The 17,433-nt window shown below is 53.2% G+C and overlaps 9 protein-coding genes across 14 annotated transcripts; 7 read left to right on the forward strand and 2 right to left on the reverse strand.

Annotated features, from left to right (window-relative positions):
• Positions 1 to 166: 166 nt before the first annotated feature.
• LOC9640239 lies at positions 167 to 1,067 on the forward strand. The gene has a single exon (XM_002971463.2). The coding sequence runs from the start codon at positions 367 to 369 to the stop codon at positions 982 to 984; it is 618 nt and encodes a 205-aa protein (XP_002971509.2). The 5' UTR covers positions 167 to 366; the 3' UTR covers positions 985 to 1,067.
• Positions 1,068 to 1,085: 18 nt separating this feature from the next.
• On the forward strand, positions 1,086 to 2,434 carry LOC112346785 (pentatricopeptide repeat-containing protein DOT4, chloroplastic-like). The gene is made up of 3 exons (XM_024676412.1): positions 1,086 to 1,817; positions 1,877 to 2,048; positions 2,120 to 2,434. Exons 1-3 carry the CDS (start codon positions 1,109 to 1,111, stop codon positions 2,145 to 2,147), a joined length of 909 nt encoding a protein of 302 aa, XP_024532180.1. The 5' UTR covers positions 1,086 to 1,108; the 3' UTR covers positions 2,148 to 2,434.
• Positions 2,195 to 3,647, forward strand: LOC112346739 (pentatricopeptide repeat-containing protein At1g11290, chloroplastic-like). The gene is made up of 2 exons (XM_024676317.1): positions 2,195 to 3,526; positions 3,642 to 3,647. Exons 1-2 carry the CDS (start codon positions 2,195 to 2,197, stop codon positions 3,645 to 3,647), a joined length of 1,338 nt encoding a protein of 445 aa, XP_024532085.1.
• Positions 3,083 to 7,108, forward strand: LOC9639969 (C2 domain-containing protein At1g53590). Of its 2 annotated transcripts, XM_024676399.1 has the most exons (12): positions 3,083 to 4,395; positions 4,460 to 4,534; positions 4,597 to 4,740; positions 4,811 to 4,906; positions 4,967 to 5,095; positions 5,156 to 5,308; positions 5,377 to 5,418; positions 5,469 to 5,544; positions 5,597 to 5,674; positions 5,737 to 5,920; positions 5,985 to 6,120; positions 6,186 to 7,108. In XM_024676399.1, the coding sequence occupies exons 1-12, from the start codon at positions 3,778 to 3,780 to the stop codon at positions 7,035 to 7,037; spliced, it is 2,583 nt and encodes an 860-aa protein (XP_024532167.1). In that variant the 5' UTR covers positions 3,083 to 3,777; the 3' UTR covers positions 7,038 to 7,108. The 2 variants fall into 2 exon arrangements, with proteins under 2 accessions (XP_024532167.1, XP_024532166.1); XM_024676398.1 differs by having other exon boundaries at positions 4,967 to 5,308.
• A 1,341-nt stretch (positions 7,109 to 8,449) lies between these two features.
• LOC112346787 (EEF1A lysine methyltransferase 1-like) lies at positions 8,450 to 10,321 on the forward strand. Of its 5 annotated transcripts, none has more exons than XR_002992571.1 (6): positions 8,450 to 8,799; positions 8,908 to 9,066; positions 9,169 to 9,253; positions 9,346 to 9,504; positions 9,572 to 9,913; positions 9,978 to 10,321. XR_002992571.1 is itself a non-coding variant. In XM_024676417.1 (5 exons), exons 1-4 carry the CDS (start codon positions 8,536 to 8,538, stop codon positions 9,495 to 9,497), a joined length of 660 nt encoding a protein of 219 aa, XP_024532185.1. In that variant the 5' UTR covers positions 8,450 to 8,535; the 3' UTR covers positions 9,498 to 9,504; positions 9,572 to 9,993. The 5 variants fall into 5 exon arrangements, 1 of the variants encoding a protein (XP_024532185.1); XR_002992568.1 differs by having other exon boundaries at positions 9,572 to 9,649; positions 9,706 to 9,993; XR_002992569.1 differs by having other exon boundaries at positions 9,572 to 9,640; positions 9,706 to 9,993.
• On the reverse strand, positions 9,996 to 11,617 carry LOC112346740 (pentatricopeptide repeat-containing protein At4g02750-like). Its single transcript, XM_024676318.1, has 2 exons — positions 10,552 to 11,617; positions 9,996 to 10,468 (listed from the first exon to the last, which is right to left on the reverse strand). The coding sequence occupies exons 1-2, from the start codon at positions 11,615 to 11,617 to the stop codon at positions 9,996 to 9,998; spliced, it is 1,539 nt and encodes a 512-aa protein (XP_024532086.1).
• A 178-nt stretch (positions 11,618 to 11,795) lies between these two features.
• LOC9640240 (embryogenesis-associated protein EMB8) lies at positions 11,796 to 14,018 on the forward strand. Its single transcript, XM_002971466.2, has 8 exons — positions 11,796 to 12,316; positions 12,727 to 12,855; positions 12,917 to 13,048; positions 13,097 to 13,239; positions 13,293 to 13,390; positions 13,446 to 13,540; positions 13,597 to 13,650; positions 13,708 to 14,018. Exons 1-8 carry the CDS (start codon positions 11,822 to 11,824, stop codon positions 13,921 to 13,923), a joined length of 1,362 nt encoding a protein of 453 aa, XP_002971512.2. The 5' UTR covers positions 11,796 to 11,821; the 3' UTR covers positions 13,924 to 14,018.
• On the reverse strand, positions 13,963 to 16,769 carry LOC112346786 (TRAF3-interacting protein 1-like). The gene is made up of 12 exons (XM_024676415.1): positions 16,623 to 16,769; positions 16,479 to 16,547; positions 16,311 to 16,400; positions 16,198 to 16,242; positions 16,044 to 16,138; positions 15,727 to 15,983; positions 15,588 to 15,672; positions 15,434 to 15,522; positions 15,298 to 15,375; positions 15,162 to 15,247; positions 15,007 to 15,106; positions 13,963 to 14,949 (listed from the first exon to the last, which is right to left on the reverse strand). The coding sequence occupies exons 1-8, from the start codon at positions 16,752 to 16,754 to the stop codon at positions 15,519 to 15,521; spliced, it is 777 nt and encodes a 258-aa protein (XP_024532183.1). The 5' UTR covers positions 16,755 to 16,769; the 3' UTR covers positions 13,963 to 14,949; positions 15,007 to 15,106; positions 15,162 to 15,247; positions 15,298 to 15,375; positions 15,434 to 15,518.
• Positions 16,745 to 17,348, forward strand: LOC9639971 (diphthamide biosynthesis protein 3). The gene is made up of 3 exons (XM_002971467.2): positions 16,745 to 16,915; positions 16,978 to 17,052; positions 17,114 to 17,348. The coding sequence occupies exons 1-3, from the start codon at positions 16,814 to 16,816 to the stop codon at positions 17,174 to 17,176; spliced, it is 240 nt and encodes a 79-aa protein (XP_002971513.2). The 5' UTR covers positions 16,745 to 16,813; the 3' UTR covers positions 17,177 to 17,348.
• Positions 17,349 to 17,433: the final 85 nt, after the last annotated feature.

Here is a 17,433-nt window from a genome sequence, read left to right on the forward strand (position 1 = left end):
CCATGGCTCCACGTGACGGGCGCGGCCCCACTGCGCTAGCAGACGGAGCATCGAATCTCCCGCGCGGGGTCCATGAAGTGACGCCACCTGGCCCCGCAGCCGTCATAATATCCACCATGCCGTCACCGTGGTGCCATAGCCTCCACTTTGCAAATAAAATGGGGAAGGGAAGAACTTTCACACACCTCTCTCTCCCCCTCTCCTCCTCTCTGTCGGCAGGAAAAATTTTAGGGGTCGATCGAAAGCTTGGGGGATGCGACTGGGATCGCGGGTTTTGAGCGAATTGAATTCCCTGTGTCACGCAGACGCGATCCTCACACAAACGATTTGGGTGGATCGATTCTCACACCCCCAAGGAGCGCACAGATGATGATCTCCAGGCAGCGGGAGCGCATTTCGAGCAATCTGACGTGCTTGATCCGGGAGCAGCGCGGCAAGAAGATCGGATCGTGCGTGGGATCACGGCGGGAGAAGCTCTTGGGGCTCAACACCAGTCCCGCGGGCTCGGCGGATTCGACCAGTGAATTGATCGAGGAGGAAGTGTGGGCGGTGATGTACCCGGAGGAGATCCAGTGGGACGATCAATTGCGGCGGCACGAGAGCAATCGATTGTTCCGGGCGTGGATGTCGGCCAACTGGGAGGGAAATGGGAATCTTGCGAGCCCATCTCCCAATTCTTCGCGGCGATCGACAATCCAGCGCGCCGACCCCATCAATGTGCCCGATTGGACCAAGATCCTCCAGCAGAAGCGCAAGAGCGCGGGATCGCCCGAGCTGGAGCTGGAGCTCGCCGACGAGGAGGAGAAGGAGAATCACGAGTGGATTCCGCCGCACAAGCTAGCTGCGAGGCAAGACGCGGCGCGAATTCGCACGAGCTCCATGGTCGCCTTCTCGGTTCTCGAGGGCGCGGGCAGGACGCTCAAGGGCAGAGATTTGAGGCGAGTGAGAAACGCGGTGTGGGCGCAAACCGGCTTGATTGATTGATTGGCGTACGGATTAGGTTGTTGGGGTTGTACGGATTGTTTTCTACCCACTTTAGCTAAGAACCCTAAAAGGAGATCAGTGTATTCTTCTCTGTCACTGTGTGATCTTCGAATGGTGTGCTCCAATGGATGCTCGCGGCGGCTTTGTGGCGGTCAGGGATCCTCGCGGGAAGAATTACGAAGCCCTAGTGGCTCTTCTCCGAGAATGCAGGGTCTTGAGCGATGGCCGGCGCATCCATGCCAAGATCCGCGACCACGGGCTCGATAGGGATGTGTTCTTGGGAAATTTGTTGATCCAGATGTATGGGAAATGCGGCAGCGCGGAGGAGGCATCCAGGGTTTTCCAAGAAATGGCGCGCAAGAACGACTTCTCGTGGACGCTCATGATCGGCGCCTACACGCGCAACGATCGCCACGGCGATGCGGTGGATTTCTTCTTCCGCGCGATGGCCGGCGAGAGAGTGGAGCCAGATGCCTTCGCGTACTCGGCGGTTCTTGGCGCTTGTGCTAAGATGGGAGCTCTCGATCGAGGTAAGGAGATTCACGCTAGGATTATAGCTTGTGGAGCTGACACCGACCTCGTCGTCCAGAATGCGCTCGTGAGCATGTACGCTAAGTGCCGGAGCTTGGACGATGCATGGGGAGTTTTCCAGAAGATCAGGATCAAAGACGTCGTGTCTTGGAACGCGATCATCTCTGGGTATGTCTTTCACGGCCACGCTCGCGAAGCTCTGGGTGTTTATCATCGAATGCTGCTGGAAGGTAGCGAGCCGGATGCTATCACTTTCTCCACAGTTCTCAGCGCTTGTTCGAGCATGGGACTCTTGAGCCAAGGTAAGGAGCTTCACGCAAGGATTGTTTCCATGGGACTCGACTCAAACTTGACTTTGCAGAATTCTCTCGTGAACATGTATGGCAAGTGCAAGGATCTGGAGAGTGCGAGGAAATTTTTCGACGGGATGACGCTGAGAGATTCCAGCTCCTGGAGCGCGCTCTTGGGAGCGTACACGCAACAGGGTCATGGAAAGCTAGCGCTCACGCTCTTTCAGCGGATGGACTTGGAAGGTATAGACCCGGATGTTTTCACTTTCATTGCGGTGTTTAGTGCTTGCGCTAAGGTTGGAGTGTTGGATCAGGGCCGGAGTATTCACGAGCGGTTTCTAGCAGCGGGCTTTAAGCCTGACGTCGTGACGGGCACTGCGTTGCTGAATATGTTCGCAAAGTGTCGCAGCATTTCGGACGCAAAGAACGTTTTCGACCGCATGGAAACGAAGAATCGTGTCACTTGGAACGCTATGCTGGCGGCCTACGTTCAAACCGGGGGTAACCAAGCTGCTCTCGAGCTCTTCAAAGTCATGGATAGAGAACCGGACGTGTTTACCTTCTCGACACTTTTCTCTGCTTGCTCAAACTTGCGCTCGCTGGATGCCGGCAGAGCTATCCACAAACGACTTGGTAAGTCGCTGGTTTCGGATTTGATTCTACAGAACGCCCTGCTAAACATGTATTCCAAATGTGGCAGCTTGGCCGACGTACGAAAAGTTTTCGAGAGCATGGACAGACGAGACATTGTTTCGTGGAACGCAGTTATCGGTGCACACGTTCTTCACGAACAGTTCAGGGAGGCTCTCAGCTTGTTCAAGAGCATGAAGATGAAGCCGGACGCCATCACATTTGCTATCGCTCTCACGGCCTGTGCGAGTTTAGAAGCACTTGAAGAAGGCAGGGAAATTCACAGGAAGACGGTGGAAGCTGGACTGGAATCGGTTACCATGGTGCGCAATGCACTCGTAACCATGTACGCAAGATGTGGAAGCCTCGAGGATGCACAGGGAGCTTTTACGGGCACGGTATACAGGGACGTGGTCTCCTGGAGCGCCTTGATAGCAGCACACGCTCAGCATGGACAAGACTTGGAGGCCATCAAAGTCTATCGCCGGATGAACTTGGAGGGGATTGAGGCAGACGTCTTCACGTTTGCCAGCATTTTGAGCGCGGTTTCCTCTCCGGGTCTTCTACCGGAAGGAAGAACTGTCCACAGGCAGATTATCTCTCGGGGACTCGAAAGCGATACAGTCGTGGGGACTGCGCTCGTCAACATGTACGCCAGGTGTGGAGACGTGGTTACTGCCAGGACGAACTTTGACAACCTCTGCTCGAAGAACATCGTGTCCTGGAACGCGATGATAGCGGGCTACGTCCAAGCCGGATCCAGCCAGGAAGCCTTGCTGCTCTACGAGAAGATGCAGCAGGACGAGGCCAAACCGAAAGCAGACGGACTCACCTTCGCCAGTGTCCTGGCTGCGTGTTCCAACCTCGGAGAGATTTCAAGGGGACGAAAACTCCACGACGACGTCGCTGCCAGTGACTTTGCCGAGGATCTGATCGTCCAGAACGCTCTCGTCGACATGTATGGGAAGTGCGGCAACTTGGTGGAATCCAGGAACGTCTTCGAAGGGATCAAGAGCAGGAGTGTGATCTCCTGGACGTCGATGGTCACGGCGTACGCTCGGCACGGCCATGGAGCCGAGGCAGTGGAGCTGGTCTGGCGGATGAGCTTGGAAGGCGTGGAAGCCGACGACGTTACTCTCACCAGCATCCTTCAGGCTTGCAGCCACTCGGGCCTGGTGGACGCCGCTGGCAGCGTGTTTGGCACAGTGGTGAGAGACCAGGGGATGGAGCTGAGCATCGAGCACAAGCTGTGCTTGATGGATCTGCTGGGACGCACCGGGTGGATCGAGGAGGCCGAGGAGTTCCTGGCGAGCAGCGAGGATCTCAAAGCTCGCGCCGCGTCATGGACGAGCTTCCTCAGCGCTTGCGAGCGCCAGAGCGAGCAGGGGAGAGCGGGCAGAGCGGCGAGAGAATTTGGGCGTTTGCATCCCAGGGAGAGCGCCAAGTTCGTCATCCTCTCAAACATGTTACACGCGATTTAAAATGGAAGCTATTCTCGTCTAAATCTAGCAGATTCCCGTTACAGAATATTCCTGTTCTGCGAATATGCTCTGACAAATGTAGAGAATATTCTCTGGAAAGTTTTTCTGTACGTGGCAACGCCAGGCACGATCTTCTCACTCGTTTTCCCATGGGGGAGGATCGTGAACAGGGGAAAGCGGCTGGGGTCGCGGATAAAGGAGACGGGACACCGACATTTGGGATGCAAGAATTCTCAGGGGAGGAAACCCTAGGATCGGCAGCAATGGGCGATCGAGGAGCTGAATCCGAGGCGCGCGGCGGCGATAGCAGCAGCGGTAGCAGCGGCGACGGCGCGAGGATGGATCAGGTTTTCCATTGGCTGCTCCATTGGCCTTTCATTCTCCACGCCGCATTGGTCCTCGTTGTGGTGTGGATTCTTTCGCTCCTGGGGATAAATCACGCGATCGTCCCTGTCGTTGGCTTCATCTTTCTCTTTCACGTAAGTGGCTGGCTGGTCGCTCTTGGAAATTTTTTTTTTCTAAGATAGAATTTTGGATTTCTAGATTGAGAGACGCCATCGCGAGAAGTGGCTCCGGCGGATTCGCCACGAGGAGCGAAAGCACGCGTTTCAAAAACAGGTATGTGCTGATTGATTGGTCGATCCAGTGTTGTCGGATTGGAGCTCAGCAGCGTGCTGCAGTTGTTATCAGACTTTGAGAGTGTCCGGTGGCTCAACGAGACTCTCGCAAGAGCATGGCCAGTTTTCCTGGAGAAGTTTGCGTCTCAGGATTTTCTAGCTCCACTCATGCCGTTTTTCCTGGCCAAGTACAAGCCCTGGACAGTGGTATGTATGTTCTTCGTTTGGTGTTGAATTTTTTCGGAGGAGGTCACGTTTTTCTCCACTCTACTGGCAGCAAGATGGTGTACTGCAAAGCTTTGCTCTGGGAAGAAATCCACCCATGTTTGCGGGCATGCGAGCTCTGGATCCTTCTGGGACGGATGACGACGTGGTAATGTTTCTTGCGAGTTTTTAAACTTCGTTCTCCTAAACTTTCATGTATTTCTTTCAGGTCTTTGAAACTACTATGGAATTTGTGGCAGCTGATGATATGAGCGCGGTGCTCTCTGTTCAGCTGAGAAAGCGCCTTGGAGGGCTCTGGACAAAGTTACATATCTCGAAGCTACATATTGAAGGAAAGGTATTTGTCTGGTGCTTTTGGCTGAATGTTTGTAGAAAACTTTTGTTTTGTTTTGAGAAGGTTCGTCTTGGAGTGAGGTTTCATGGGGGATGGCCATTTGTTAGTCGTCTCCGGATCAGCTTCGAGAGTGCGCCTTACGTCCAGATCGAAGCACGGCCGCTCTCGACGTATGGGATGGACATGGCTGAGCTTCCTGGAATCGCAAGCTGGCTGGTAGATAATCTGTCACTCTTTTGTTTTGTTTGTGATAAGCTTTTTGCTTTTCTCTTTGTTCTGAATAGGACACGATGCTGATGGATGCGCTAGAGGACTCGGTCGTGAAGGTTAGAAGGTTATGCACGATTTTGATTTTGATGATCATTGATTTTTATAGCCAAACATGCTGGTGATAAATGTCGAAAAGATTGCAAATAGTTGGGCGACATCCGAGTACGCAACTCTTCCAAGTGGTAATTACCTCATTCAAGCCGTGTGATAGGCTTATGATCGGCTTGTTTGCAGCGGAGTCCGCGCCTCCGGTTGCTGTTGCTGTAGTTGAAATCCTTGAAGCAACACAATTAAAACCGGCTGATGTCAATGGTAAGCTAATATTCATGGATTTTATTTCTGAACCTTTTCTTTGCTTTTTGCTTTTCGTTCAGGATTGGCGGATCCTTTCGTGAAAGGAGTACTGAACACTAATCGTTTTAAAACGTCAATAAAGTGGAAGACTCTCAATCCCAAGTGGAGAGAAGTATTTCGTTTGCCCATAAGAAGCTGGGAGATCCAAAACCGTATGATGTTTCACGTGAGGGACAAAGATCTCTTTCGGGACGACAATCTCGGGTTTGTGCACTTCTAGTTTGGGATTATGAGACGCTTGTGATTGATGGCGCTACTTTATGAACAGGTATTGCGACGTGTTACTGGCGAAGTTTAGAGGCGGCGATCGGCATGAAGTTTGCTTGCCCCTTAAAGGCGTAAAAACTGGCCGCATCACTTTCGCAATTACGGTTGAGGAAGCACCCGATTGTCAACTCGAAGTGGTAAATTTTGTGGTGATGACGATGATAGTGGTGGTTTTATTCATGATGTTGATACCTTGCTGCAGGAGGTATCGCCTAGTACAAGGCTGACTACAGATGGAGATGAATCTTTACCTGATTCACTTGGCTTGGATCATTACGAAATCATTGACACTGGCGTGAGTGCCTCGGGAATATTTTCTATAATGAGGCCCGGAAAGGCAGTGCAAAAGAAGTGGCGTGGTAGAAAAGGAAGGAAGCTCGATGAAGATGTTGAGTTGCCAGACAATACTCTCTTCAGTGGCAGCCTCGAGCGAGAGTCCGAATCTAGTGACAGCGAGGGTGACAAATCCGGCCAACCCGGGGGGAAGGCGAGGTTCTGGAAGTGGAGCCACCGTGGACCCCGAGATAAAAAGCTCGTATCCGGAGAGCTGGTTAGCATCAGCGAGAAAGGAGGACAGATGAAGCTGCGAACAGTTATCGACACGGACTCTGCTGTGACTTCTCCAGCTCCAGCTCCGGAAGATTCGACGCCAGCATTGTCTTTACCAGATAAGGCCGCTGCTAAACCAAGCGACGTGAGAACCGACTTGACTCCCATCTCTTCTGGCGTCCAAACTGGCACCAACAGTCAGGTTCCAACACCAAAGCTGGCAGAGGATTCAATGCGAGCCAGTGACGGGCTGGACGACGCTGAATCGCAGGAGGTCTCCCCCGGCCGGCGATCAATGAGAATAAGGGACAGGGCCAGGGGTGTGGTGAAGCAGGCCGAGAGGACAGCGTCCCATATCGGGCACTCGTTGTTTGGTCGCAGAAGCGGGAAAGATCTCGTCGCAACTCCCCGGTCAGACAACGCAGAGCCGGAGCAGCAGCAGGGGGTTTGCTCGCCAGAAAGATCCAGCGCAACTACTCCTACCTCTGATCAACACAGCAACTGAGGATGGATGGATAGCTACGTACGAGAGCGTTATCAGCTAGTTATGATCCGGACGAGTGCTCCTATACTGGATCGAGACGGCAGGACCAGCAAGACCAGCAAGACCAGCAAAGGTTGGATTTTTATTCACTTCGGGTGGCCGAACCGAGCAGGAACAACCAGCGGCTGCGGAGACGAAGTCGAGGACGAGGAGACCAGCCTCAAGGAGCTGATGAGGGGCCGGAGCTGCGCGACCTCGTCGTCCGACTTGAGCAGGAAAGGGTGGTGGAGCAGCCTGGCGGCGGACGGGCGCTGCGAGGAATTCTTCTGGAGGCAGCTCCGGATGAAGCTCTTGAACTCCGGCGACGCGTCCGGGGGTGGCGAGGGAGGATCCCCGAGGCAAATCGCCCAGACGAGCGTCGGCCAGTCGGGCTTCTGGCCGGGGGCGACGCAGGGGAAGTAGCCAATGGCGCACTCGAGCAGCGTGAGGCCGAGGCTCCAGATATCCGCGGAGGAGTCGTAGTGGCCGCCGTGACCATCCGGGTCGAATCTCTCGGGGCTCATGTAGGCGCAGGTTCCAACGAAGGAGTTGCACTGGGCGAGAGTGTGCGCGAGCTGGGTGCTCACTCCAAAGTCCGCGATCTTCACCTCGTTCTTCCGGTTGAGCAGCAGATTGGAGGGCTTGATGTCGCGGTGGACGATCTTGTTGGCGTGGAGGTACATGAGACCCTTGAGCGCCTGGCGCGTCACTCTCGCCAGGAACCTCTCGTCGATGGTCTTGCGGGCGGCCAGGACGTTGGCGAGCGTACCTCCGTCCATGAACTCGAGCACCAGCGAGATCTCGCCGCCGCGCTCGAAGACGCCGTAGCACTGGACCACGTAGGGGGATCTGGCGGAGAAGCGGCGCGTGATCTCGATCTCGCGGACGATGAGCTTGCGCACCGCCGGGTCGTGCTTCTCCTGGATGATCTTGAGCGCGTAGAGGGTGCCGGTGATGCGGTGGCGCGCCTTGTAGACCTTGCCGCCGCTGCCATGGCCGAGGATCTCCAGGCGCTCCAGATCCTCGAGGAGGACGTCCCTGCTGGTGGCGCTGCCGAGAGGATTGGATTGCTGCGGCAGTGGGAGTGGGAGTGGAGGCTTGGCGAAGCCGGCGTCGCGCGCTGGGATGGGGAGCTTGAGACTTGGGCGGAGGCTCTTCTTCACCGGCATGGTAGGCGCGACTCGCGAGAGAGGAAGTGAGGGGAAATCTATGAGATCATTGCTCCTCCTCGCGGAATTGGAAGAGTAATTGGGGAGGAAGATTGGAGCTGCGAGCGAGAGAGAGAGAAGAGAGAGAGAGAGAGAGAGAGAGAGAAGAAGTCTTTCTTCCTGGAAGGAATGGAGATCCCTCTTCGTTGTTCTTGCCTCGTCCACGTCAGCCGAACCCCACCTAAATGCGATAAAAACTCCGCGGTTTAGGGTTAGGGCTGGCCATTTTAAATTGGGGAATATTCTCTAAACGTGGCGGCATTTTAGGGTTTATGGCGGGGGAGGAGGACGATTCTCCTCCGGCGCTCAGCGTCCACGCGCTGGAGGCTTTGCGGGATTTCATGCGGGAGAGGGATTGCGGCGGTGCTGGCGACGGCGGCGAGGGTAGCGTTGGCGAGGATTGGGGCTTGAGCCAGTTCTGGTACGATGATTTTACCGCTCGGATCGTGGCCGAGGAGGTCGTTAGGGTGATTGGCGATGCGCCAGAGCGCTCGGTAGCGTGCATCGCATGCCCGTCGCTCTATACGATGCTCAAGGTACGAAGTTCGAGGAGATTGAAACGCTCTGTTTGTTTTTATCCTTCTTGTTCTTTTGTTCTCTTTTGTGTTTTTCTACGCTCAGCTGTGCTGGATCGATGTGCGCAGAAGATCTATCCAGGCATTAGAGCGCATCTCTTCGAATACGATCGTCGTTTCGCTCGTCATGGCAGTGACTTCACTTACTATGACTACAACCATCCAGAGGATTTGCCTGGACATTTCGAGCACCGTTTCTACGTCGTCGCTGCTGATCCTCCCTACCTTGTAAGAAAAAGCGAGAGAGAGAGAAAAAGAGAAAGAGAAATGGATGGAGCTAGAGTGACCATCACCTCAACGTTGTTGCTCTTTAACCTTTTTCTTTTGCAGAGCGAGGAGTGCCTTGAGAAGACCACCCGGGCAGTGCAGTTCCTGTCCGAGGACCATCAGAAAAGTCCAGTCCTCTTGTTGACAGGTTTGATGCAAGCTTCGTCACCCCCATGAGATGGGACTTTTGCTTTTCGTGTTCTCGCGTCCTGGGCTCATTCGGTGTATTTGGGTGCTCAGGATCTGTGCAGCAAGAACGGGCTTTCTCCCTCCTGGGAGTACAGCCGTGCGGCTTCAGGCCGGCTCACAAGCACAAGCTCGGGAACGAGTTTAAGCTCTACACGAACTACGACCCCGGGGAAAATGTAGGAGGCTGGGAGCTTAAAGAGTGACAGTATGGTATGTTGGCTCAACCGTGCTTGTGATCTCTTCCACTTTAACTTCGTCCGGCTCTGTCGTTCTTCAGGCACTTTGTTTTCGTGGCCCCTGTCCAATCACTGGTGACGTTCTCGGGCCTGGGACAGCAAAGGATAAGGTGCTCCGTGTGAGTCTTTTGAGCTGGTTTCGTTCTCTACAATGATCGGCTGCACTGCTTTGCAGCGTCATCCCCTCGTTCTACGTCAGCAAGGTCCAAGCCCCGAATCGTTTGACAAAGTGCTGGGGTAGTCCTCTCTACTAGTGCTCTGGCAGCTGAGCAACGCCACGAAAGAAGTTCCAGGTGCCTGAAGAGACGTGACTTTCTCGTCGCTTCCAAGAGTCAAGATTTTACTCTGTGGACGGAGGAGTCTGCTCCAAGCTCGTGAAGGAGGTCAGGACATCTTATCCTTGGTTGAAAGCCCGAGCATCTGAACATCTTCTCGTACCAATGCCAGGACTTTTAAGAGCGTCTGTCATGCCATGATCTCCAGATGCCGCTGCTGCCGCTCCTTGATCGCTAGCATGTTAGAGAGCAGGACGTACGTCCCGGCCTTCTTCTGGTTGAGCTCAAGCACCTCACTGGCGGCTTTCTCTCCGCGGGACAAATCCCCGTGAGTCGAGCAGCCACCCAGGAGCGTCTTCCAGGTGATATGATCCGGAAGAACTGGCATGCTCTGGATGAGATCCTCGGCCTCTCGCAGCTGCCCGGACCGAGCTAAAACATCCACCATGCACTTGTAGTGCTCCAGCGCCGGCTCCATCCCTCGATCATAACTCATGGACCAGAAGTTCTCGAGGCTCTCTCGGACCTTCCCACCTCGGCTACACGCGGCCAGGATGGCGGACAGAGCAAACTCGTCGGGGTCCTGGCCGTCGAGCTCCATAGCCCGGAAGAGATTCACGGCCTTGTCGATATGCCCGACTTGGGCATACCCGGCTATCAGCGCTGTCCAGCCGATCACGTTGGGCGATTGGGGGCTCTCATCAAACACCGCCTGGGCTTCTTGGAGCTGCCCGTTCTCGGCGTACGCCACCACCATCGTCGTGGAGCATTTGTCATCGCGGTCCCGAACCGGGATGGTGGGAAGACTTCCGTGGCTTGCAGCATTTGGCCTTGCTTGGCATAGGCCTGTACCATGGCCGTCTTGGCAACCACGTCCTTCTCGGGCATAGCGTCGAAGACCACCTTGGCCTGGTCGAGTTCCTTTGCGTGTGCATGGGCCAGGACGAGGAGGCTATACGAGACGACGTTGTGCTCTGGGAGTGTGTCGAAAAGGTGGCGGGCCTCGGCTCGGTTCCCCGACTCCACAAGGGCTTGGATGAGGCAGTTCCAGGAGACGAGATCTGTGCGTGGAAGCCGCTGGAACATCTCGCGAGCTTCTTCAAGGTGCCGCCTCTCGGCAAATGCGAGGAGTAGGACGTTCCAGCACATGAGATCTCGCTCCGGCATTTGATCGAAGAACGATTTCGCGTGTTCGATGTTTCTCGCTAGTGCAAATGCCTTCACCATCACAGTCCAGGAGAAGAAGTTCCGCTGCGGCATTTGATTGAAGAACTCGCAGGCGGCGTCAAGATGCCCGCACCGGGTATGTGCTTGAAGCAGCGCAGTCCAGCACACGACGTCTCTCAGCCGCATCAACTCGAAAACTCTCCTGGAGTTTTGGAAGTCTCCCATCTGAGTGGAAGCCACTAACATTGCCGTCGAAGCTATGACGCTGTGATACGCCATCCTCTCAAACGAGGCTTTCGCCAACTTAGAATGCCCGCTCTTGGTAAATGCTTGAACCAGCGAGATCCAGCAAGAAGAACTCCTTTCCGGCATCGAATCGAACATCTTCTTCGCCTCTCGCGCATACCCATTGAGCGCATACGATTGAAACAGACACTTCCTGGCGCTGGGCTCCGGCTCTGGAATCCGATCAAACACCGCGCGGGCATCCTCCACACACCGACATTTTCCATACGCGTCGATCAAAGGGCCCAAGATCCTGGAGTCGCTCGCAAAGGGGCTCGCGCGGAGATGGGAATCGATGGCTTTGAGCTTGCGGAGATCGCTACCGCACGACTTGATCCTTGTGACCCATTCCCACCACATGTAATGCTAGGATATATGCCGCGCGTCACACCCTATATGTGCCGCGCGTCGCGAATACATACCGCCCGGCTCGGTCGATCGTCCGAGAAAATTGCCGCGCGTCACCGACTAACTACCGTGCGGCTCGATGGCGGCCGGGATAAATGCCGCGCGGTACGTTCGTTTTGGTTGATGCCAGGCGTGCTAGCACTAGGGGAAGGAAGGATGGAGGCATATTCGCGGGGATTCGCTTCTCTGGCGTGTTCTTCGCTGCCCAGGAATCTAAGCAGCGCTAGGGCTCCACCATTCCATTCCTCCGCGGATTCCTTCCTTCGCTCCCGGATTTCGTTCGTTCTTTTCTCGCGGGGGCGCCGCGGGGGCGTAGGGCGGCAGCCATTGCGGACGCTGTTCATGGCGCCCAGGGACGATCTGGAGATTGTTTCCGGGGATGGGGAGCTGCGCAGCGAGATCCTCCACAACATGCCCACGGTGAAGAGGCGCAAGTACCGCGCGTTCCCGGTGATTGGCAGCAACCGGCATGTGGAGACCGTCTTCGCGGCATTCTACCGCCATCGGCCCAAGATGAGGTTCCGGAGGGAGTGCTTGCGGATGATCGATGGCGGCACTGTGGCGCTGGACTGGCCGGTCATGGGCGAGGATCGCGACGCCGCCAAGTGGAGAGAAAAGCTTCCATCCGATGCTCCAGTTCTCATCTTCCTGGTAAGAACACTTCTCTCTCGTAGAGTTATAGTTTTTTCCTTCTTTTCTTGCATGCTTTGCATGGTTGGAGCTCTTTCTTTTCCATCGTTCTCGAGGAAGAGTTCTTCGTTGTTTCTTCGAGAACGACGTCGAGCTTGCCAAGTAGTTTTTCTCGTTGTTTCTTCGAGAGCCACGTAGTTCTTCGTTCTTTCTAGAGCTTGCCAAGTAGTTTTTCTCGTTCTTCGTGTTCTCGATAAGAGTTCTTCGAGAGCTTGCCAAGTACTTCTTCGTGTTCTCGATAAGAGTTCTTCGTTGTTTCTTCGAGAATCACGTAGTTCCTCGTTAGTTTTTTCCTTGGAGTTCTATGTTTTTTCTTCAAGAGTTTGCTACGTATTTCTTCGTGTTCTCACGGACTTCTTTGCTCTCCTCAGCCAGGACTAACTGGAGGAAGCCATGACTCGTACGTGAAATACTTGGTTTCAAGAGTTCGAAACATTGGATGGCACACGGTGGTATTCAACAGCCGTGGCTGTAGTGACAGTCCAGTTACGTCTCCAAAGGTACCAAAGAGGAACGAAATGCCTTTGTGGTTATTTGATTCTTCTTCTCTTTCGTTCGTAGTTCTACTCAGCTTCTTTCACAGAAGATTTGAGACAAGTCGTGAGATTTGTGGCGTATCGTTTCCCCGAGTCGAGGATCTACGCGGTCGGATGGTCGCTGGGGGCCAACATTTTAGTGCGTTATCTCGGCCAGGTTCGTGTCGTCAAGCACAAACTTTCCGACTTGGTTTGTAATTGGCAGGAGGGAGAAAATTGTATACTCAGTGGCGCAGTGTCCCTGTGCAATCCTTTTGATCTTGTGGTTGCAGACGAGGATTTTCGCAAAGGTTTCAACAACATCTACGACAAGAGCCTTGCAACGAGCCTTCGGACAATCTTTAGAAAGTAAAGTCACAACGTTGAGTTTCCTTCGTCGTTGTCTGTAATTCGCACTGCAGGCACGCGGCCTTGTTTGAAGAGATCGGTGGTGAATACAACATTCCTCTGGCGGCCAATGCAAAAACCGTGAGACAGTTTGACGAAGGATTAACTCGAGGTAACGAGTACTTAATAAAACCTTGAACTTACACTGTGTGTTTTGGCTTTCGTAGTTTCGTTCGGCTACAGGTCAGTGGATGAATACTATGCCGATGCCAGCAGCTCGAAATCTATCGAGCACGTCAAAGTCCCATTGTTTTGCATCCAGGTCTTGTTCCTTTCATTTTTGTTTCTAGACAATCTCGTAAAACTCTTCCATTCCAGGCTGCCAACGATCCTATTGCTCCAAACCGAGCCATTCCTCGTGCAGCAATCAAGGTACGAGCTTTACTCGTGGAAGGAAAGCAATGTTTTTCAAACGAGTTCTTTGTCCAGGAGAATCGCAATTGTTTGCTCGTGGTGACACCGAAAGGAGGCCACCTTGGCTGGGTCGCAGGCCAAAACGCCCCGTTTGGAAATCCATGGACAGACACTGTGGTGGTGGAGTATCTGGAAGCAGTCGAGTCGCTCTACAGGGATAGAAAATCAATCCAGAGGGAGCAAGTCTCGAGAAAAGAGGACGATCACGTCGAGATCGCTTGCGCCACCTAGAGCGACGCGGCTGCTCGTTCATAGCTATCGATCGGTGTGTACATAGAGACGATTCTTTCATTCATAAAGAAGAAAAGCGAGAGCTTTCACGCAAACCCGACGAGAGCGCTCGCGAATTCTTCCGGGAGCTCGATCTGGACGTCGATTCCACCGTCCTGGATGAAGCAAAGCTCTCCATTGCGAAGCTCTTTGGATGTTTTGATGGTAGCATCTTTGAGAAGCTCGTGGTCGCCACACATGCAAAGTGTCGGCTGCGTGATTCTGTCCACCAAGCTCTCGACTTTGAGAAGAAGAGGGAGCTCCCGCGCCCTGGGATTGCTCTGGAGCATCTCCAGCAGCCTCGAAGCTCGAGCGTGCGGCGGCATTTTGTAGCTTGGCTTTCCCGGCACCTTGTTCCTGATCTTCCAGAACTTTATCACGGCTTTGAGATCCTCGTCCTCGAAGTCTGGAGCTTCCGGCACCAACTTCTTCACGCTCTCGTCTAGAATCGGGACCCCCCACAGTGCCAGCTTCTTCACACTCTCCGGGAAATCCACCGCAAGCTGCATCGCTATGGCTGCTCCAATGTGATGACCCACGACAATGCTTGGCTCCGAGAGAGTTAGCAAGGGAATCGCTTCAAAGACGTACCTCGTGATGGTCTCGAGGCTGACTTCGCAGTGGAAGGACTCGCCATAGCCTGGTATGTCTATCGCCACTGCTTGGTATCCTCGACTTGCCAGCAATGGCATGACGGGCTCCCACATCTTTGACGAGCTTGGATGCTGGTGGAGAAGAAGAAAACTTCCCAGAGAATTCCCTTCCGGATCGGCGCGGCGATAGTGAATCTGGCCATCGCTCACGGAGACGTAGCCTTTTCGGATCATTTTCCACTGTGTAGTAGCCTAGAACAGTAGTCAACTCAAAAAACAAAAAGAAGAATGGGGTCACTATAACAAAACAACTTTGTCACGTCTCTCTGGTTAACCTCCTGGCTGTTGAAGCTGCTTGGAGTAACGCCATGGCGGTTTCGTCGTTTTTGAGTATCTGTGGCATAAAAAAGTTTCTTGAGAACAGAGAAAAGATAAGCATGAAAGAGCGCACCTCAGCTTTCGCTATATTGTTGAGCTGTTCTTGGCGTTTGATCTGCTCCTCCAGATCGAGTATCTTCCTAGACTCGGCTTGAATAACTTCATCCGTGCGCCTATGACAAGGTGACAATGTTGCCTGACACTGGAGCTCGAAAAAACACTACTTACAATCTCTCCCTTTCGAGATCCGCACCATGCTTTTGTTGTTCTTTAATCCAGAACTGGTACTCCTTGGCCATAGCTTCCGCATCTTCCTGGAAAACTGTGTGAGAAGCTTTGTAACAATGAAATGACAAAGAATTACCTGTAGATAGTCTATAAACTTTCCGAGAGGACTTATAGCTTGGCACAGAGCTTGAATGCTTTCTCGTAACTTTTGCAACTGTTCTACGCACGAGTATTTGGTACCGAAGGAATAGACGCGAAAAGATACCTCTCACCTCGTCGCGTTTGCTGTCCGTCTCGACCTTGGTTCCACTTGGCTCCGTATACACTTCAGACAATTCCTCATCCTGGACGCTGTTCTTATCTGTGGGAACAATATCAGACACTTTTTCTATCGAGCTAGAAAAATAAAAAAGGAGAATCACAGACATTATCATCTTTATCATCCATGTTTGAGCCCCGCTGGTTCTACCTGGAATTTGCCCAAGTCCGTGATCCTCAGTTTGTATCGGAGCTGCAACAAACACTTCCTGGAGCGACTAGAAAACCACAAAAAGAAGAAGCTGACCTTGGTGGCTGAGATCCAACTCTGTGGAAGCCATGCTCTCCGCTACAGCATCCTCTTCTTGCTCGTTCACAGCCCCAGGCGAATAGATAACTTGTACCTTGGTGGCATCCACAGGCTGTGGTGGTGTGGCCACTTCTTGGGTCCTCGTCTTGTTGGAAAGCTCTGCCGCGTCGGGAGAAGGACTGTAGATGGACCTCCTTAGCTTCTCGGATGATACAGACTGACTCGAGGAGGCGCTTTCACGAGATATGAGTCCACTGTAAAGCAATGCAAGTAACTTCGCGATCAAAAAGCTAAACCATTGCACAAAGAGGTACCTATGATCGGATGAAGGCATAAAGTCTCCAGCTAAACAGCGGTAGACAGCTTTTGCAGCTTTTTGGCTGTCTGTAGTGGCTGCTTGAGCCAGCATCTGTTCATAGAATTTTGTTTTAGTATATTTTTCCAAAGCATCAACAGCTCTTCACTGGCCTGCAAGAAGACGTTGGTTTGCTCGGGTTCCAGCCCAGCCAGAATCTGTACGAAAGCCAAGTAGAAATCTCGAGGCCAAGATGGAAGAAACGAAAGAAAAAACGAAGGTATACCTTGGCTGGACGCACTGGAACGTTCGCATTTAGCGTAAGGCCAACGCAGTTGATGATCTTCGTGAGATAACGCAACTTAGCGTCCTTGTCCTAGAATTTTGACAAAGAACAATGCGAGGCTTCAATGCAAAGAACAATGCGCGAGGAAACAAATACAAAAGAAAGTACCTTAAGCTCCAATGGAGCAAGCTCGTCGGCTGCGAAGAGTCCCTCTGCAAACCCGGTGCGTCGCGTAACCTGGAAACCAAGAAATTCTATTGCTCCAAAGAAAGAACTAGAAAAAAGAAAAACCGGGAAGACAATGCCGCAAACCTCAGAGACGATGTCGTGGAGGAATCGAAATGGCGGGCGCTTTAGCAGCGCCTCCGTGAGCTTTGGACGCTTCACGATTGGATCGATCCCGTGCTGGAGGAGGCGCTGCGTCGTCATCCAGTAGGCCTCCATTTTCTCACTCTCCTTTTCAAAAATTAGGGCTCCTCCCAAAGTTTAGGGTTCTTGGCGCAATGTCTTACGACGATGTAGAGATCGAGGACATGGAGTGGAACGAATCGCTCACGGCGTACACCTATCCCTGCCCTTGCGGCGATCTCTTCCAGATCACAAAGGTAAGGCGCGGCGCCCGCTCGATCGCCTCGCCTCCAGTTGCTTACCCTCGCTCTCTCTCTAGGCGGAGCTCAAGATCGGCGAGGAGTTCGCGAGGTGCCCAAGCTGTTCGCTTTATATCAGAGTGATCTACAACGCGGTAAGTCGATTCGAGTGTGTTGTTCTTGCGCTTCCTTCGCTGAGTGTGATTGTTTTGGCAGGAGGATTTCCAGGAGGAGAAAACTCCCATGAAGAAGAGCGCGCCAGTTCTTGTAGCATCTTAGCGATCGAAGCCTCTCTCTCCTGTGAGTTCTTAGATCGATCACAGCATTTTGTCTAGTGAGATCAGCTTAGTTCTAGCGGCAAAACTAGATTTTGTTAGAAGTTTCACAGTGGAACACGCTAGAGAAAGGAAGATCTTTTCGCTCGCTTCTCTAGAGAGATCGATCGCTTTAACTTCTCTTGCTTGGCCGGGACCATAGAAAACTCGATCATCCATCGTCCACGGGCGCAGTGGCCAAAACAGAGACGATGGAAGCGA

This window comes from Selaginella moellendorffii, unplaced genomic scaffold (genome assembly GCF_000143415.4).
Source record: "Selaginella moellendorffii unplaced genomic scaffold, v1.0 SELMOscaffold_17, whole genome shotgun sequence".
Lineage (NCBI taxonomy): Eukaryota > Viridiplantae > Streptophyta > Lycopodiopsida > Selaginellales > Selaginellaceae > Selaginella > Selaginella moellendorffii.

Bases quoted from the DNA above. Each gene is read 5' to 3' on its own strand.
- LOC9639971 (XM_002971467.2), top strand. From the start codon at position 16,814: ATGTCTTACGACGATGTAGAGATCGAGGACATGGAGTGGAACGAATCG. The intron at 16,916-16,977 runs GTAAGGCGCGGC...CTCTCTCTCTAG, and splicing joins ATCTCTTCCAGATCACAAAG to GCGGAGCTCAAGATCGGCGA. The intron at 17,053-17,113 runs GTAAGTCGATTC...TTGTTTTGGCAG, and splicing joins TCAGAGTGATCTACAACGCG to GAGGATTTCCAGGAGGAGAA.
- LOC9639969 (XM_024676398.1), top strand. From the start codon at position 3,778: ATGGACGAGCTTCCTCAGCGCTTGCGAGCGCCAGAGCGAGCAGGGGAG. The intron at 4,741-4,810 runs GTATGTATGTTC...CTCTACTGGCAG, and splicing joins AGTACAAGCCCTGGACAGTG to CAAGATGGTGTACTGCAAAG. The intron at 6,121-6,185 runs GTAAATTTTGTG...ACCTTGCTGCAG, and splicing joins CCGATTGTCAACTCGAAGTG to GAGGTATCGCCTAGTACAAG.
- LOC9640239 (XM_002971463.2), top strand. From the start codon at position 367: ATGATGATCTCCAGGCAGCGGGAGCGCATTTCGAGCAATCTGACGTGC.
- LOC112346739 (XM_024676317.1), top strand. From the start codon at position 2,195: ATGTTCGCAAAGTGTCGCAGCATTTCGGACGCAAAGAACGTTTTCGAC.
- LOC112346785 (XM_024676412.1), top strand. From the start codon at position 1,109: ATGGATGCTCGCGGCGGCTTTGTGGCGGTCAGGGATCCTCGCGGGAAG. The intron at 1,818-1,876 runs GTAAGGAGCTTC...TTGACTTTGCAG, and splicing joins CATGGGACTCTTGAGCCAAG to AATTCTCTCGTGAACATGTA. The intron at 2,049-2,119 runs GTATAGACCCGG...GTGTTGGATCAG, and splicing joins TCAGCGGATGGACTTGGAAG to GGCCGGAGTATTCACGAGCG.
- LOC112346740 (XM_024676318.1), bottom strand. From the start codon at position 11,617: ATGTGGTGGGAATGGGTCACAAGGATCAAGTCGTGCGGTAGCGATCTC. The intron at 10,469-10,551 runs GTACGCCGAGAA...TCGGCTGGACAG, and splicing joins TCCACGACGATGGTGGTGGC to CGCTGATAGCCGGGTATGCC.
- LOC112346786 (XM_024676415.1), bottom strand. From the start codon at position 16,754: ATGGAGGCCTACTGGATGACGACGCAGCGCCTCCTCCAGCACGGGATC. The intron at 16,243-16,310 runs GTATACCTTCGT...GCTTTCGTACAG, and splicing joins TTCCAGTGCGTCCAGCCAAG to ATTCTGGCTGGGCTGGAACC. The intron at 16,139-16,197 runs GCCAGTGAAGAG...TTCTATGAACAG, and splicing joins AAACCAACGTCTTCTTGCAG to ATGCTGGCTCAAGCAGCCAC.
- LOC9640240 (XM_002971466.2), top strand. From the start codon at position 11,822: ATGGAGGCATATTCGCGGGGATTCGCTTCTCTGGCGTGTTCTTCGCTG. The intron at 12,856-12,916 runs GTACCAAAGAGG...TTTCGTTCGTAG, and splicing joins GTCCAGTTACGTCTCCAAAG to TTCTACTCAGCTTCTTTCAC. The intron at 13,541-13,596 runs GTCTTGTTCCTT...CTTCCATTCCAG, and splicing joins TCCCATTGTTTTGCATCCAG to GCTGCCAACGATCCTATTGC.
- LOC112346787 (XM_024676417.1), top strand. From the start codon at position 8,536: ATGGCGGGGGAGGAGGACGATTCTCCTCCGGCGCTCAGCGTCCACGCG. The intron at 9,067-9,168 runs GTAAGAAAAAGC...TTTCTTTTGCAG, and splicing joins CTGCTGATCCTCCCTACCTT to AGCGAGGAGTGCCTTGAGAA. The intron at 9,254-9,345 runs GTTTGATGCAAG...TTGGGTGCTCAG, and splicing joins TCCAGTCCTCTTGTTGACAG to GATCTGTGCAGCAAGAACGG.